This window comes from Lissotriton helveticus, chromosome 12 (genome assembly GCF_964261635.1).
Source record: "Lissotriton helveticus chromosome 12, aLisHel1.1, whole genome shotgun sequence".
In the NCBI taxonomy this organism is placed as follows: Eukaryota; Metazoa; Chordata; class Amphibia; order Caudata; family Salamandridae; genus Lissotriton; species Lissotriton helveticus.
In genome coordinates this window covers 44914987-44931362 of record NC_136073.1, presented here as the reverse complement: position 1 = coordinate 44931362, position 16376 = coordinate 44914987, and the positions used below count along the sequence as shown (strand labels likewise).

The following is a 16376-nucleotide window of genomic DNA, read 5'->3' as shown; positions in this document are numbered from 1 at the left end:
CCGCCACAAATTCGACTCTCTCAAACATCAACTAACAAACTGACTTAGGGCGAAAACTATAGGAAGAGTCCAGCTAAAGAACAGCCTAAAAGACAAAAGCAGCAGATGAAACTGATAGAGTTTGGCTGAGCAGGTGAACGGTCATAAATCAACTTTTCACCTGCTCTGCCAAATATGTGCTACCCCAGCCCTATTTAGGGGTGTGGAACCATAGAGTTCCCACCAGAGGAGCCTTGACTGTCTCCAGCAGTGAAAGCCCTTAACCTAGTGGTCCATCTGCCACTGGGCCTCAAGGTCATAGTGATAGTTGCTCAAAAGAACTTAGAATGTCAATATATATCTCCAGGCCCACTAGGCATGGCAGGCCCTAGCCAGGAAAATCTTTCGCTGGCCTCCACGTGCAGTAAGAAATCTTCTTGCGCATCAGGGCCATTGAAATATTTTGGCAGTTTATTCTTGAAAAACCAAAATATTTGCCATTATGGGCATCAATCATCGAGCCCACTCAGAAAAATCTTAAGCGTCCAGAGCAACGACTTCAGAGGAGATTGCTCCGAAGGCATGCAGGAATCTCTACATCTGGCTGGCGGTCCTCTGCAAAGAGAGAAGAGGGCATTGCCTTCACTAATCTGGCAGGCTACCCTGCAAATGAAGGACAAAAACCTTAGACAAGGAAGAGAAACAGAGGAGATTAGATGAGGAACAACTTAGGGAAGAAAGAGTCTAGAGGAAAACGTCTACATGGAGAAGACCCTAGTGGAAGAAGAAGCCAGAAGTGGAAGACGGCACAGTTATAAACTCCCTGTAGAGTTTAAGTCATAAAAGAAAATACAGGTTTATTTTTTGGGAACCACGCTTGTCATCATGTTTTTCATGATGCGAACCACTAGTAAACCTTAATTATTTTATACTCATTAGTGATCATCTATTGCTTGTTACTCTCATCTTAAAATAAATACTCTCACTGCAGCGTTAGCTGTAACTAACCCTACAGGTATATACATATTTTGCCAATAAGTTACTAATGATTTACAAAAAGCTCATAGGTAAAATTGCAGCCTCTTGGTGCAAAGAAATCCAAATGAAATATAGTTATGAAGAATGTTTAGGAAGAGAACAAGCAAGTGCTGAGGTGTTTCCTAGTGGACAAATGGTATCTGGTGTACGGGAAAGACTATTCATTGATCCATTTGCCTGGGGTGGGACAGCGTGGAATCCGGATAGTACAAAGTGAGGACAAGTAAGCAGTGCTTAAGAATGGGAGCGCTCTCTTTGCTGCAATCCATGTGGGGTAACCTATCGAAGTAGTTACCTCTGGAAGAAGGGTTACTTGAAGGAAAGGTCGTCAGCTTCTTTCATAAAGTATTGAAGGGAACGTGCTCATCAGTTCTGTGTTAGGAGGGACTTAAAGATTCTTGGTGCGAAGCAAGAGACACAATGCAAACTGGTCTTACACTTCCTGGACCACACTAGCTTCTCATCGCTCAACAACTCCCCCCCACTCCCCAACCTTTCCCCTGCAAATTCTGGGTATTTTTGTATTGAAAATGTTGCATTTCTTTCACAAAAATGGTAGCACTGTAGAGACAGCTTTAGGATTCTGATCACTTTCTGCAGAATTTGAAACCACTCAGTCAATGCCTGTCCTGGACTTGAACGGAGTTCATGGGCAGTGGCAAACCATAAGGTCGTCAGTTTTGTTTGTGGAAAATGAATCAGGTTCCTGAGCCATTTCCCACTGCCAATTCTCTTGCCTCATTCAGAAAAGACCTGAAAACTTGGTTAGTCTTAAATAAATGTTTCTCCCCTTTCATTCCTCAGGGCTTACGGTCAGGTTTAGCTCCGAGACACCTCCGGGTATTCGTGTGCTTAAAAAGTTACATTAACATAACATAACTGTGCAACAAACAGTCGCTCCTCATTCTGTTCTGTGACGTATTCCTGCTTGGATTGTCCAGAGAGCAGAAGCGAGTCAGATGTTGAAGTTTTCCCAACAAGGATCATTCAATTAAGATTCAGGTGAGTGCTGGCTGCATTCCTTCCAAGGCTGGGTACACCCTTGGAAGCTGCCAGCTGCTCCACAAAGCTTAGTGCAAATAGTTACGATCTCATTTATGTTCGTTTACAAGTATGGCGCACTACTGAGGGGTATCTTGGAGTATTACCGAAGGCAAGGCATCAGGGGTGCGGACAGGCCCTTTATTATCAACTGGGCTTTCAGACGTGCAAGTAATATCATTTGGTCCTGTAATTAACCGGCTGCTCAGGATAACATGAAAAGTTATGAAGATGATTTAATTACGGACGCATCTTTGATGGTAGCCAACACAGTGATTTTCCTTAATCGAGATGTTGAAATAATTAATTTGTGCTGTGACCTCTGTCTTGGGATTGCAAACGAGCAAGTAAAATTAAGATGTCAATGCAACAAGAGTGGAGAGTGATGCTGGGAAAGAGATAGGGGGTGGGGGGTGCAAGGCATCGAATAAACTGATGACCAGATGGCAGAACTAAGTAGCGGGAAGATAAGAGCAGAGACTGGCAAGGAGCAGAAAAGGACAGAAGCTACTGGGGAAGAAATAGAGCAGGGACGGATGAGAAGGAAAGGGGAGGAAAACAAAGAGTAGGAACTAAGCAAGAGGGCAAGAGCTGCAGTGGAGTGGTAAGAGAAGAGTGCGGGGATGGAGTAGAAGCCTTATGACGAGTTCAGGAAATATGGAGGAGTGATCATCTCCATCAATGTGTCCCTTGGGGTCTGCCTGCTTAGACTTCTTTGTTTTCATGGCCTTGGAGTAAGTGTAAGAATTGGCTTGGTAGTTTGGTTTGCCCTGTTCCCATCATGCACTGGGACAGGAACAGACTAATTTGCTTATAGCCAGGTTCTGAACTGGGATGGTGCAGTGAGCTAAAAAACGGTGTTGGATCTAGCCCTGATCTCTTGACTGGGTGAGAGTATTCTGCTTAATTCAGAAACTCTGTCCATCACCACCCCTTGTTGTTAAATATTGGAGTAAGTGGAGGCATGTTTTTGTTTTTTTGGCCCCACTCTGATTTTATTTTCCTGTTCCTCTTAGGCTTATCCTTGATCCACATCAATGTTCAAACCCTCGGCACACGCTTGTACTCACAGGGGCAGTTCTAGTTTTTTGTTGATCAAATTCAGATTCTTGTTCTTTTGCTTTTAAGAGCAATGAAACCCTTACAGGTTTATGTGTGCTTAACGGCCCATTCTATAGGAAAAGAGTAGGAACTGCTGAGGGAATAAAGGCAAGGTCAAGAGGGGAAGAAGGCAAGCACTGCAGAGCAATGAGAGGGGAAGATAGCAGGGACATCGACTGACAAAAGAAAATTCAGCGACTGAGGAGGGGGAAGAGAGCAGGGACATCGACTGAGTGACAAAAGAAAAGAGCAGCGACTGAGGAGGCGAAGAGAGCCAGGGACATTGACTGCTAGACAAAAGAAAAGAGGAGCGACTGAGGAGGGGAAGAGAACAGGGACATCGACTGAGACATAAGAGCAGCGACTACGGAGGGGAAGAGAGCAAGGACATCAACTGACAAAAGAAAAGAGCAGCGACTGAGGAGGGGAAGATAGCAGGGACATCGACTGCGAGACAAAAGAGAAGAGCAGCGACTGAGGACGAGTAAAGAGCAGGGACATCGACCGACAAAAAAAAATACAGCGACTGAGGAGGGGGAAGAAAGCAGGGACATCGACTGCGAGACAAAAGAAAAGAGCAGCGACTGAGGATGGGTAGAGAGCAGGGACATCGATAGACAAAAGAAAAGAGCAGTGGCTAAGGCAGGGAAGAGAGCAGGGACATCGACTGCAAGAGAAAATAAAAAGAGCAGCGACTGTGGAGGGAAGAGTGCAGGGACATCAACTGAGTGACAAAAGAAAAGAGCAGCGACTGAGGAGGGGAAGAGAGCAGGGACATCGACTGAGACAAAAGAAAAGAACAGCGACTGAGGAGGGGAAGAGAGCAGGGACATCGACTGAGTGACAAAAGAAAAGAGCAGCGACTGCGGAGGGGAAGAGAGCAGGGACATCGACTGAGAGACAGAAGAAAAGCGCATTGACTGGGGAGGGGAAGAGAACAGGGACATTGACTGCAAGAGAAAAGAAAAGAGCAGCGACTGAGGAGGGGAAGAGAGCCAGGGACATTGACTGTGAGACAAAAGAAAAGAGGAGCGACTGAGTAGGGGAAGAGAAGAGGGACATCGACTAAGGCATAAGAGCAGCGACTGAGGAGGGAAGAGAGCAGGGATATCGACTGACAAAAGAAAAGAGCAGCGACTGAGGAGTGGAAGAGAGCAGGGACATCGAATGCGAGACAAAAGAAAAGAGCAGCGACTAAGGAGGGGGAAGAGAACAGGGACATCGAATACGAGACAAAAGAAAAGAGCAGCGACTGAGGAGGGGAAGAGAGCAGGGACATCGACTGACAAAAGAAAATACAGCAACTGAGGAGGGGGAAGAGAGTAGGGACATTGACTGCGAGACAAAAGAAAAGAGCAGCGACTGAGGACGAGTAAAGAGCAGGGACATCGACCGACAAAAGAAAATACAGCGACTGAGGAGGGGGAAGAGAGCAAGGACAGACTGCGAGACAAAAGAAAAGAGCAGCGACTAAGGAGGGGAAGAGAGCAGGGACATTGACTGCAAGAGAAAAAAAAAGAGCAGCGACTGTGGAGGGTAAGAGTGCAGGGACATCAACTGAGTGACAAAAGGAAAGAGCAGTGACTGAGGAGGGGAAGAGAGCAGGGACATCAACTGAGTGACAGAAGAAAAGAGCAGCGACTGAGGAGGGGAAGAAAGCAGGGACATCGACTGCGAGACAAAAGAAAAGAGCAGTGACTGGAAATGGGCAAGTGGGGAAGAGAACAGTTACTGCAAAAGAGGCTGTAAGGTATCTGGGTATGGGAACAAACAGGAGTTTGCACCATTTCCACTCATGATGAAATCTTCTATGGGTGGGACCATCACTAGCCAATTTGTGTTTGCAAGAGCAGGGTAGAGATGCTTTCTGAGGGCTATCTTGGCATCATAACCGGTTATCACACGAGACACAAATGTGAAACAATGAGGTATCAGACTCCACCGGAGGCCAGAGAGGACCTCTTCCCTGTATGAAGACTAGGAGATAGCCTAGATTCTTACTGATCTACCTGCAGTGTGGTGGCGAGAAGACAGCAGGTCTGATTTGCAAATACTTTTCTGTGGGAGGTGCATCTTATTTGTGAATTTTATTCAGAAAACGCACATCTACTCCTTTTAAAAATGATTAGCAAATCAGACCCGTACAGTGCGAATGTGGATCTTGAGCACAGAAGAATGATTGGATCCCCTCCAAAGCTACTAGCTAGTGCTAGGGCTCTGTGAATCCTCATTGTGTTATGTTACAGTCAAAGCAAAATTGGAATCAGTCCTTCAACAGGATGATCTAGCTTGAGTGAAGCTAAAAGGACTGATGTTTGAGTGAGTTGGATTGTGTCATACCTTTCAAATAGCTCTAAAGTTTGAAAGCGGCTTATGGGATGGGCAGAATGGTTGTGTACAGTTCCATTATTTAAGCCAGGCAGGAGAAGGCGAGTCCCCTTAGGGCATTGGTGTGTGTTTTCTTTTAAAAAAAAATTACAAATAAGGTTTGCACTCCTCTCATTCTTGCTCCCAACCGTCCAGCTATAGATGCAATAAAAAGACTTTCATTTGCTTAATCCTTTGATCAGGGTCACTGGAATTATGCGGCAGGGTTGAGAAAATTATACGGCAAGAAAAGGCAAACTATACGGCACTGTGCAGCACATTTTGGGATAGTATTACTTCTTTATTTTGTCATTTTCAAACTTGCTAACACTGTCTAGGCATTAGTTGCAACTCATTAGTTCCAACATCCAAAACATAGCAATAAGCTACAGAAAGGTGACCAGTGAACCTTTGCAAAAGGGCCTTACACTGCGCTACCACACACGGCACTGCGTTTTTAGTAGCATTGAACCGTTTGAGCTAGAATTTTTTTATTTTTTTTATTTGTAGATTATGCAGCAAGTGACGGAGTGAAACGTGGCAAATGTATAGTTATGCAAAAATCGCTGCAGACGCACAATTTCAGTGGCCCTGCCAATGATACAGACTACTATGGATGAACCCCAATCTGTATGCGTGCAAGTCTAGACACTGTCAAAACCTATGAATATTAGCGACCTCTTTAAAAAACTCTGACATTTACATAAAACCCCTAATGCCGCCCATCAAACAATACCAGTTATAACCATAGGCGGAGCAGTTACCCCTAAGCCAGACAAAAATAACATTACAAACTGCCTAATCTATCTCTTCCGCTGGCTGAGGGAACACTTCTCATATCTGAATGGTTCCAAAATGTAAATTACGGTCATTGGAGAATCAAAGGACAGATGATTCCCATTGCAATGGCCAATGATATTGTCCACCAGGACAACCGAACACAGTCAGAATTCTAGTTGTAAAGGTCGACTGTGGCCCGCACTTCAACACACAAGCATAACCATAGTGTGATAGCCCAGGAAGTCGCGCCCACTTCTGATCGGCAGATCTCTGACCATAAAGCAAACTGTGTGGCAGAACGAAGCGATGGCATTTGGACAGACCAGTCCACTCTGAACAAAATACTTACTTACCACTTTTACACAGATCAGTAAATCATCTATAGCCAATCCCTTCTGCAAAACCATTATCTTTCACTTTTTTGTCCCTACTCCCGACTTCCATAGTGATGTACTAATTACTGTATACAAGTGTTTTTTTACTATGGCATTTCACTCTACTCCCCTACTTCTACAGCAACAAGTTCTGGACTGACGTTACACTTCTGTTAAACTTTTGATAGATAATCAATGTCCTTCCAGGCTCCAGGCTAGTAGCCACGAGCCATCTGCTCTTGTACTAACATCGCGGTTACACACAAGCCCACATTTAAAACCTTCTCTAATAACCACAAAAGTTCTGAGAACCTAGGTTCTCAATGCCCTCAGCACATCCCGAACAGCTTGCCTCAACTCTATACTCTTCTGAAAGCCAAACCCTTCTATCAAGCCTATGACGAGGCTGAAACTGAGGTCCAGTGACTAAGGAATGGCTGCTGGCCACTCCCAGCAGCTCCCTGCAATGACCAACATGTACCCAGCACCCTAGACCCATCTAAGCCAGATGCTGAGCAGTCTTAATCAAAACCTTTCTCTGTCTGTACAAATCCTCTCGCCAGGAAAAGACATATTACAGCCAGGGGAAAAAACATTTTTGGACAACAAAGAATTAAGAAGTGTCTGTAAGGCAGAAGGTATGCAACTATAGAAATGCCTTAAGAAAAACAAATGTTTGGGTTCAGTGCAAATCTGGTAATTGTGTTACATGCAATGTATTTTGTGCAGGAAGGAGATTGATTAGATCTAGTCACTGAACTGGACCAGGTACCAAGCGATCTGTTAAAAAGACAAGTGAGAAGCACACCATTCTGACACACTGTACATTTCCAGAATCAGTGCCCACCCTCACCTCTTCTCAGACTCACCGCTGTGCCAATGGCCGCCTTCATAGTGCCGGCAAGCGCTGCTGCCATGCCGAAGCGACCATTGTTCAGGATGTTCATGGCCACCTTGAAGCCGCCACCCACTTGTCCCAGCACGTTCTCTGCTGGGACGCGGACGTTGTCAAAGTGAACCTCAGCTGTGTTGGAGGCCTTGATGCCCATCTTCTTCTCTGGGGGGCCGCTGGGACATGGCAAAGGCACGGAAAGGGATGGAGTCGAGGGAAAAAGAAGGAGTCAAGAATTAGGGAACAGTTCATGGGTTAAGAAATATGGCTCAAGCAAATGTAGAGAAGATGCCTGGTTACATCCTCTGTGCGCTTTTATTACACTGGCCTTCCCGTGCTTCTAGATAGCCATTTAAACTCTGAACGCCCTACCCACAGTTAGAACTACTTCAATCCATCATTTTGTGAAAAGCTCAGCAGCTCAGCTTACCGGACATTAATTCCTTACAAGTAATGAATGTTGCATTTTTAGGTTTTAAAGCCTGTGTGAATGATCCCAGGGATATCCGGATGGAGCACAACAGACTGGCTACCATAATAAGAGAGCAGCCTAGTAATAGGGCCCTACTATTACCCTTAGCCTGCTAGCCATAGAGTCACAAGCCTGTACTAGGATCCATTACACAGCAAAAATGGGCTAGTCATATTCAGGGAGTAACACACATACTTGTATTCTCAGACCCAGAAGGACACTTGCCCAGCTATTACAAACAGATTAGATCCAGCTAAATTCCTATTAGCTGCATTTCAGACTAGTTCTTTGAGCTGGCAATGTGTGCACTCACCATCCGTTCACAAACAACCTTAGAGTCTCTACCTCAAAGCCGTTTCACCTCCCCAACAGAGGCCGCTGAGAGGAGTCTGTGTTCAAGACCGTGTTCACCCTCACTGAAGGCTGTCAGGGAAGCAGGTACAAAGCAGTAGGGGCAGCCTCAGCATTGAGCTCCCAGGGCAAGAGATTGTATCTCAGATGTGCATACCAGTATCCACTCCAAAATGTCAAGCAAGCTGTGGTGCAAGGTAGCAATGGCTTGAGTGAGGCAGCTTCTTTTAAAGGAAAAGTTGTTACCTACATTCTAGCAAGGAAGGGGGAGCAGGTCCATATCAGTAAGTAATGCTTATGGTAGCGCTTTTTAATTGGGAGTTAACAGGACGACAGAGGAGGATAAAATGGTTAAACTATTAAGGACCTAATTCAGAGAGCAAGTCAGCAAGGGGTCTTCTGCAAATGCAAAAAGCTACTACAAGTGTCATGATACAAACATATGATATCCCAACTGGTATTATTTGAAGGCAATTAGAAATGATATGAATATATATGAGCACATGTAATAACCAAATACTTCCTTTTGATGATGTTGTATTCATATAATGTCTAATTGCCTTCAAATAATACCAGTTGGGATATCATATGTTTGTACCATACTTTCTACCCCAATCCCAACACGGTTGACGTGTTTTTGCTCCTGTTGTATATACAAAAAAACCTACAAGTGTCAGGCATGAGACAGAATCTCAGGTTTTCTGAAGTGAAGATAGGCATGCACAGCTTTCAATTACGCCTTGTTTGTAATGTACACAAGGAGCAAAGTCACAGGACATTGGTGTTTATCAGGCTGCACTCTAACAAGCATTACTTTTTGCACAGAGGAGCATAGATGTGTAGTGTAGAGCCCTACTAGTTGGTCCACCCTACCAAGAAGAGAGGAGATAGTCAAAAGCAGCACGGGAGGAAAAAAAGTTTTTGCAAACATGAAAGCAATTGATATGGATAATGCAGAAATCCACTGGTTAGTCCATCATCACAGGAAGGAATGGGGACATGGCGGCAGGCAGGAAGAGGGGGAAGCAGCACAACACTCACCTTGTGACACCTCCAAAGCTGCGCTCTACGATGAAGGCAGTAATCTTGTCCTTAATCTCCCCTGTGGTCTCGTCCTTCACTGGTGTCTTGGCAAACACAGTAAATATTTCAGCCAAGCTTCCATTGCTAAGTAGAAAACCAAAACAATATGAAAGGCCTGTTCTTATTTAAACGTTGTTCGCAAATTTCTTGCTCTCCTTCGTTTACATGCACTAAAGTGTCCGGGTGCCACAACAACAGCCCCAGTGAATATCACCATTATCCATGCCGGCTCCCCTCAAACTCGGACATGTAACTCCCCTCATCAAAAAAAAGGACACCGTCCCGAATGAAAATAACTACAGACCCATAACAAACCTCCCTTTCCTTGCAAAAACCATCGAAAACGTGTGCTTGCATAACTCACACTGAAAAATACAACTTGCATGACACCTTCCAGTTGGGTTTCAGGAAAGGCAGCAGTACAGAGAAAGCTATGTTGAACGTCATAGACTATCTTCACAGATCTCTGGACGAAGGACAGGGAAGCCTCCTAGTCCTCCTGGATTTATCAGCCACCTTCGACACAGTCAACCATGACATCCTCCTAAACACCCTCTTGAAGAGAGCAGGCATCAAAGGAACTCTCCTTATGTGATTCACCTCTTCCTAAACAAGCGCACACACTTAATAAAACTCAACAATGAAATTTCAAATGCAACGCCAGTCCCTCATGTTGAGGCAAGAGTCAACCCTGTCCCTGCCCTAATTAACCTCTATATGGAACCTCGTGCAGTGACCCTGAAACAAGCTAGAATTGCCTATCACCACTATGCAGATAACACCCAAATCTACATGAAAACCTATTCAGTCAGAGACATCTAGCAACTAAATAGCACTCTACACACAGTTCAATCCTGGCAACTAAATAGCATTCTACACACATAGTTCAATCCTGGCTATCCGGAAGCCACCTTGAACTAAAACACTACTTCTGATAAAAAATACTATGTGTTTTGCATTTATTATTATTGCACGGTGAAAAGTATACTGGTGTGAGGGACTATGTGAGCACAGAATAAGCATGCACATGTTACTTTTGGACTATGTTTGTTTTAACCCCTTCAGCGCTCATGACGAGTTCAGCTCGTCATGAGCTACGGCGCTCCGGTGCTCATGACGAGCTGAGCTCGTCATGACCGCGCCTGTTCCGTGGAACGCTCGCATGCTGGGCTGATTCCCCTGCAGTGCTGAGCATTCCATTGGAACGGGTGTGGCCATGACGAGCTCAGCTCGTCATGAGCACCGGAGCGCCGTAGCTCATGACGAGCTGACCTCGTCATGAGCATGGGGGCGCTGTGCGCGCCCCTCCGCCCCCCAGCACAGCGGGGGAAACAGCCCCGCATGGAAGGGGTTAATATGAACTACATTAGATCTGTACTTACATGTTGTTCTCTGTATATGCTTGTGTCTAAAAACAAATGTATAGTCAGGCAGAAAATGTACTCGCATATCAGGGGCACCTATAAACAAAGACACGCAAAGGCAGATACACACACTGTCAAACAAACGTACACAATGGCAGATATTTACACACGCATTGTCTACTGAACATTTACCCTGGCTATGCTCCATACATGCGACTTATAAGGGTAATGGTCTACTTGCCACTACCTCTGCTATGCACCATAGATGCCATCTCTAAGAGTAATACTGTACTCAACACTATCTCTGCTATACCCTACACGTACCATCTCATCCACTCCATGTAAAAATAATTTCCCGCAGCTAGCTGGCTCATCAACATTACTGCACTAAACTGCAAACTGTCCAACTCTGTTAAATTCCTGAGAATCACACTCAACAGTCATCTTAGCATGAAGGAGCATATTAACGCCTCTGCAAAAAGAGCCCTTTACTCGCTGAAACACCTAAAATAATTCAAACCCTTCCTACACAGGGATGACCTAAAGAGAGTGGTGCAAGCCCCGTCCTCCCCAAGCTGGACTACGGTAACGCAGCGATTACTGGTGGCCCAAAAACATACCTTTGAAAGCAACACTCCATGCTGTGGCTATGCTACTAGCAGGAGAGAGGCGACATGACCACATCACTCCCACTCTCAAGCAGCTCAACTGGCTTTCAGTAGAGGCAAGAGCTATATTCAAAACTACATGCGTCACTCACAAAGCTCTCCATATGAACAAACCAACTTACCACTCAAATAAACTATCAAAAGCTGAACAAAAGACATCTACAAAGCTCAAACAACCTTCTTGTGATTCCGCCTAAATTCAAGAAAAAGAAACATTGCTCCTGCTCCTTCGCCCTGGGAATGGACCCGGATCCGAAAACGCACTGCCTCAAGACTTACATGACAATCAACTTTCCGCTCACTTCAAGACGAAATTGAAACTCCCCCCTCAACCAATATTTGAACCCACCCTCCTAAAGCTTCTGGATGACCCACGCTATCACCCACAAAATTCAAGACTAAGCTCCCTATATCTCGTTGAAAACTCTTATGCCCTCAATCCCGAGACCCCAAGAGGCCCATTCCCAGATCCCCCTGAACTTTTCTCCCATCCAATCTACGGCCCGCCACAGCCCACTTGATTCTATGTATGTTTACTTATTCCCAGTGTAACCGTCTGCAAATCTACCCAAGCACTGTTAAAACATTATTTTATACATGTATGATGTTTCTGCCTCAAAAACGTAATTAGTTTGATTAGCTACTGCCCCTAATGCCTTCATATATTTTACTTACGTACTGCCATTATGCCTTCCCGAATGTGTACTGCTAATATGCCCTATTAAAACAACATCTATATTTATAAGCTTTTTCTCCCTCTAAAATGCCTTCATATATTTTGCTTACTTACTGCCATTATATCTTTATGCCTAACAAAATGTGTACTGCTACTGTGCAATGGAAAAACATATGTATAAGCGGTTTCTACCTCAAAAATGTATCAGCTACTGATCCTAATGTCTTCTTATGTTTTGTTTACGTACAGATATTTTGCCTCATGTTTACCCTATTATGCAATAAGTAAACAAGGTAACTCCCCTACTTTGCAAACACTGAAGCGCTCAGATGACCTTCGGGCTAAGTTTGCGCTGTATAAAACTCTACAAATAAAAAACAGCTTGGCTTGCAGCGATCAAGGCTTTTTGATTAATGCTCCATTTCCTGCAGCCGTGGACACCACAGTGACCTTATGTGGTTGAGATAAGAACTGCATGTGCATTCAAGAATTCACTGCTGCACCAGTTTCCTTCCTCCACTGGTGACTATTGAGGGGACTGCAGGCATCCCACCTAAAAAGGTACCAAAGTACTTCCACAGAAAGCATCCCCACAAGGTCTTCCATCGATAGCTACGCACACTGGAACCAGGGGCCCACACAGAAAATGTGCTCAAGACACTCATGTCTGTTAATGTGACTCTACTCTAGCAGGATGGAAGTGACCACATTTTCCCAGTCACATTTAGACAGCAGAGCTATCAGATACTTAAAGCTCAGTCCTTTGGCAGGAGAGCATTTTTTCTGATTTTTGAAGCGCAGGACACTGCAGAGCTACTGCTAAAGTTACAAAAATGTTCTGGCCTTAGACTTGGATCAAAAAGTTCCCCATTCAGAGAGTAGAGCGCTCTCTCAAGAACACAGACATTACAAGTTTAGGGTTAAGACAGCATAGCTATCCCTCATTGTACAAAGATCATACAAGCTTCTGTCTCAAACAGCAGAGCTAGCCCTCATGTAACTGTTCTCAAAGCTTAGAAATCAGGTGGCACTGATATTTTATAATATCTACTGTCTGGCTTTAGACTGCAGAGCTACCCCAGGTTATACATATATGAGAGACGCATGCCTCAGAGGTCAATGACACCCATCAGGTTACACAGATAGTCAGATTCCCTTGCCTGTTTCAGCTCTTTCCCCTTGTAATCACATAAGATAAGTGGACGATGAGGAAAGAAAATTAAACCGGGGTACCCTATTGATAATGTGTCGCACAGAATCCTACGGAGAGCAGAGGACAACTATGAAAAATTAGTTTGACCTAGATACTTTAGGGGTTCACAAAAAGGGTCCAAAATTGAGAGGACTAATAAGGCTATTAAAGGCAGATTTAAAGTTGTTAGGTGCTCCTGAGCAGATGGGTGTAAAATATTGAGCGAACACAGTTATAATGTCGTACCAAGTGACCATTTGCCAACTGGATGGATATTAAATGACTACTCACTCTTACATTATATGTTTAACGAAGGCCACTCTGACTAGACTAAAATAATATTTTGAGGGAAGGTAATAGGCATAGAGCAGCTGTCAGAAGTCCAGTTGGTCCCGCATGCTGGCTTTCTTTTGTCTGAATGTGCCATGCTCGCGTGTTTTGGTGGGTAGGATTATAGCCAAGCTTTGAAGTTTGACTATATTGTCCTGGCTTGGGTGTCTCCAACCAGTCAATCGCGGCCTACCAGTAGCTCGTTGACCCCTTCAGAGTAGCTCACAGAGTGACATTTTACTCTTAAAAGTAAGGGAAGGCTGCATTTATTTTACAGTATTATCTCTAGGCTTCAGATAGCAGGGCCCGGTAGTGAGCAGTGCTGTAGTGAGATTCATGACCCGGGGCTCAGAGGGGAAGAACTGATGCAGTGAGGTATTTAACTCTTAAAATACGTCCTTGTCAACTCAATATTGGAGTGTGAGAACAAAATGATCTTTCTGAATGCTTTTTTATGGTAGAAAATTAAAATGAAACGTTATCCTAATGATTAAGTTAAATCTTCACTTGAACTTTCTCCCATTTCAAAGTGTCACTTTTTTACACAGAAGGCATCTTGCTCCCACTGGCTGGTAGACCCAGTGCCATATTTATAACCTTAAAAAAAGCCATTATTTTAAGAGGGAGAAATGTAAACTGCAGAAAAGTTTTCCATATCATGAAAAAGTTTGCAGAACATATTCTGCACTTCAGATTTCTCTCATTTAAAAAATGTGTTATAGGTTTGTATTATACATGTAAACGGTGCAACATATGACTAAAGGTATTCTAGTGCCACAAGTACATACTACATAGGCTCTCACTCACCCATACACAGATAACCCATTCATATGCACATATGTACATAAATCTCCAAACACCACACTCTCACTGACACACGGCATTCCTGTCATAGTGCCCCATGTAAAGTATTTTGTTCAAACCCTAGTATCTGGCTCTATGGACATTAGGCTTAAAGTCAATAAAGCTGGACTTGGGGGTGTCTGGTAACAATGCGTGAGCTGCTTAGCCTTCAGTAGCTCACGATGATTATCACGGATCAGAAGTAGCTCTCACAACAGAAAAGGTTGGAGACCCTAATTTAGCCTAGCTGGGTGGATTCTAATGGACCTGGGAGTGTGTGGCTTGCATTATCTATTCAATGGTATTCTTCCATGAAACAACCCTGCACCCAGTGCATCTGTACGCAGAACATCTTCACATATAGACTATGCATCTAGCAGGACATGTTGGACAGAACACTAAGCATGCATCCAAAGCCATTCAGGTACATCTCCTAGTTTCATTTCATTACACGAAGCAATCCCTTCCAAACACCAGTACACAATCTCACAACACATTAGGCAATACCATGTACATCCGTTCAACACAGGTCAGATGGAAGATGATGTGTAACTGTGAGAAAGTGCCATCTTTCTTGCATTGGTATGCCCCCACTTTTTTAGGTTTCGCCTGGCGTCAGCAGCGTTCGTGCAGGCGAAATCTTTTGAGAAACAGTACGGGGGCTTTGTCCCGCCTGCTCTTCTATTGGCAAGCTCCATAAATGGAGGCTAGCCATTGGAAGAGAGATCTGTCCGTCATTGCCGTGGGCGTTCCGGCGATTTTTACTCATCCCGCCCCTTTAACAACATCATGCGGCAGTGGGCGGATGTTATTTTTTTTTTTGTCTCGGCATGTGTTGGTCTTTTTCGAAGTGTCTTTTGCAGGAGTGGGCTGCGCGATTGAAGTTGCCAGGAAGTACTTTCAAATTGCGATCAGGTAAGCAGCATTGTTTTCCGTTTCCGTCTGTCTGTCGTGTGTGTCGTCTTTGTTTTCCATCTTTGCGCCAGAAGCGTACGCAATCGCACCAGCTTTTGTTTGTGCCCCCTACGAGACGTACCGCCTTGCCTTGGGGCCGTACGCCTCGCATCTGCCTGCAATCTCAATTGTGCCCCCTACGAGAGCGCACCCTCTCCTGTGCGCCGCGTCTCACGACAAAGAAGCATTTCCCCGCTTTCATCGAGCACCCCCCCCCCCCCCGGAGTGTTTGTGGCGTACGCCAGAAGCGTACGCAATCGCACTAGCTTTTGTTTGTGCCCCCTACGAGACGTACCGCCTTGCCTTGGCCCGTACGCCTCGCATCTGCCTGCAATCGTTAAGGAACAATCACTCCTGATCCTGCGATCCGTACCGGCCTGTGGTTCTCTGCCGGGTACGACTCGCATTAGCCTGCTGTAGTGGAGTTCGCCTCGTACGCTGAAGCGTACCAACTGTGCCCCTGTACGCCGGCGCCCTGTCCCTGACCGCGGCGTAGAGCCTGGAAGATACGGCTCGCACGCCGCCCTTGTGACCTGGCATTGTTTCCCCTTGAGGCCGCGCCGCACTAGAGAGCCCTTGAAGCGTACAGGCCGCTCGGTGCCGCATTGCCGCCTCGGGGGTCCCTGACACCACAAAGGATCACCGACAACCCAGACCTTCCCAGAGCCCCTCTGAGGTCCCGCCGGGACGCCCCCGCCCTGCTGCGCTCCACCCCAGCCGGATACCCGCACGGACCAGGAACGTCTTCGCTTTGGCCCTACAGCTGCCGCAACACAATCAGGTATATTGTGCTTCTAATCCCCGGGGCCCGCAGTGGACCAGAATGTCCGTTTTTGTGACTCACAAGCCTCCTGCCTGGTAATTAGTAGAG

At 45.3% G+C, this 16376-nt stretch overlaps 1 protein-coding gene across 1 annotated transcript in view; it reads right to left on the bottom strand.

The window, feature by feature from the left end:
• Window positions 1–16376, bottom strand: part of ACADVL (acyl-CoA dehydrogenase very long chain) — a 120300-nt gene that overhangs the window by 34242 nt on the left and 69682 nt on the right. The window contains exons 9-10 of the mRNA XM_078671429.1: window positions 9437–9562; window positions 7550–7748 (exon numbers count right to left, since the gene is read on the bottom strand). Of these exons, the coding sequence (XP_078527555.1) occupies window positions 7550–7748; window positions 9437–9562 (325 nt within the window). The remainder of the gene's footprint in view (window positions 1–7549; window positions 7749–9436; window positions 9563–16376) is intronic.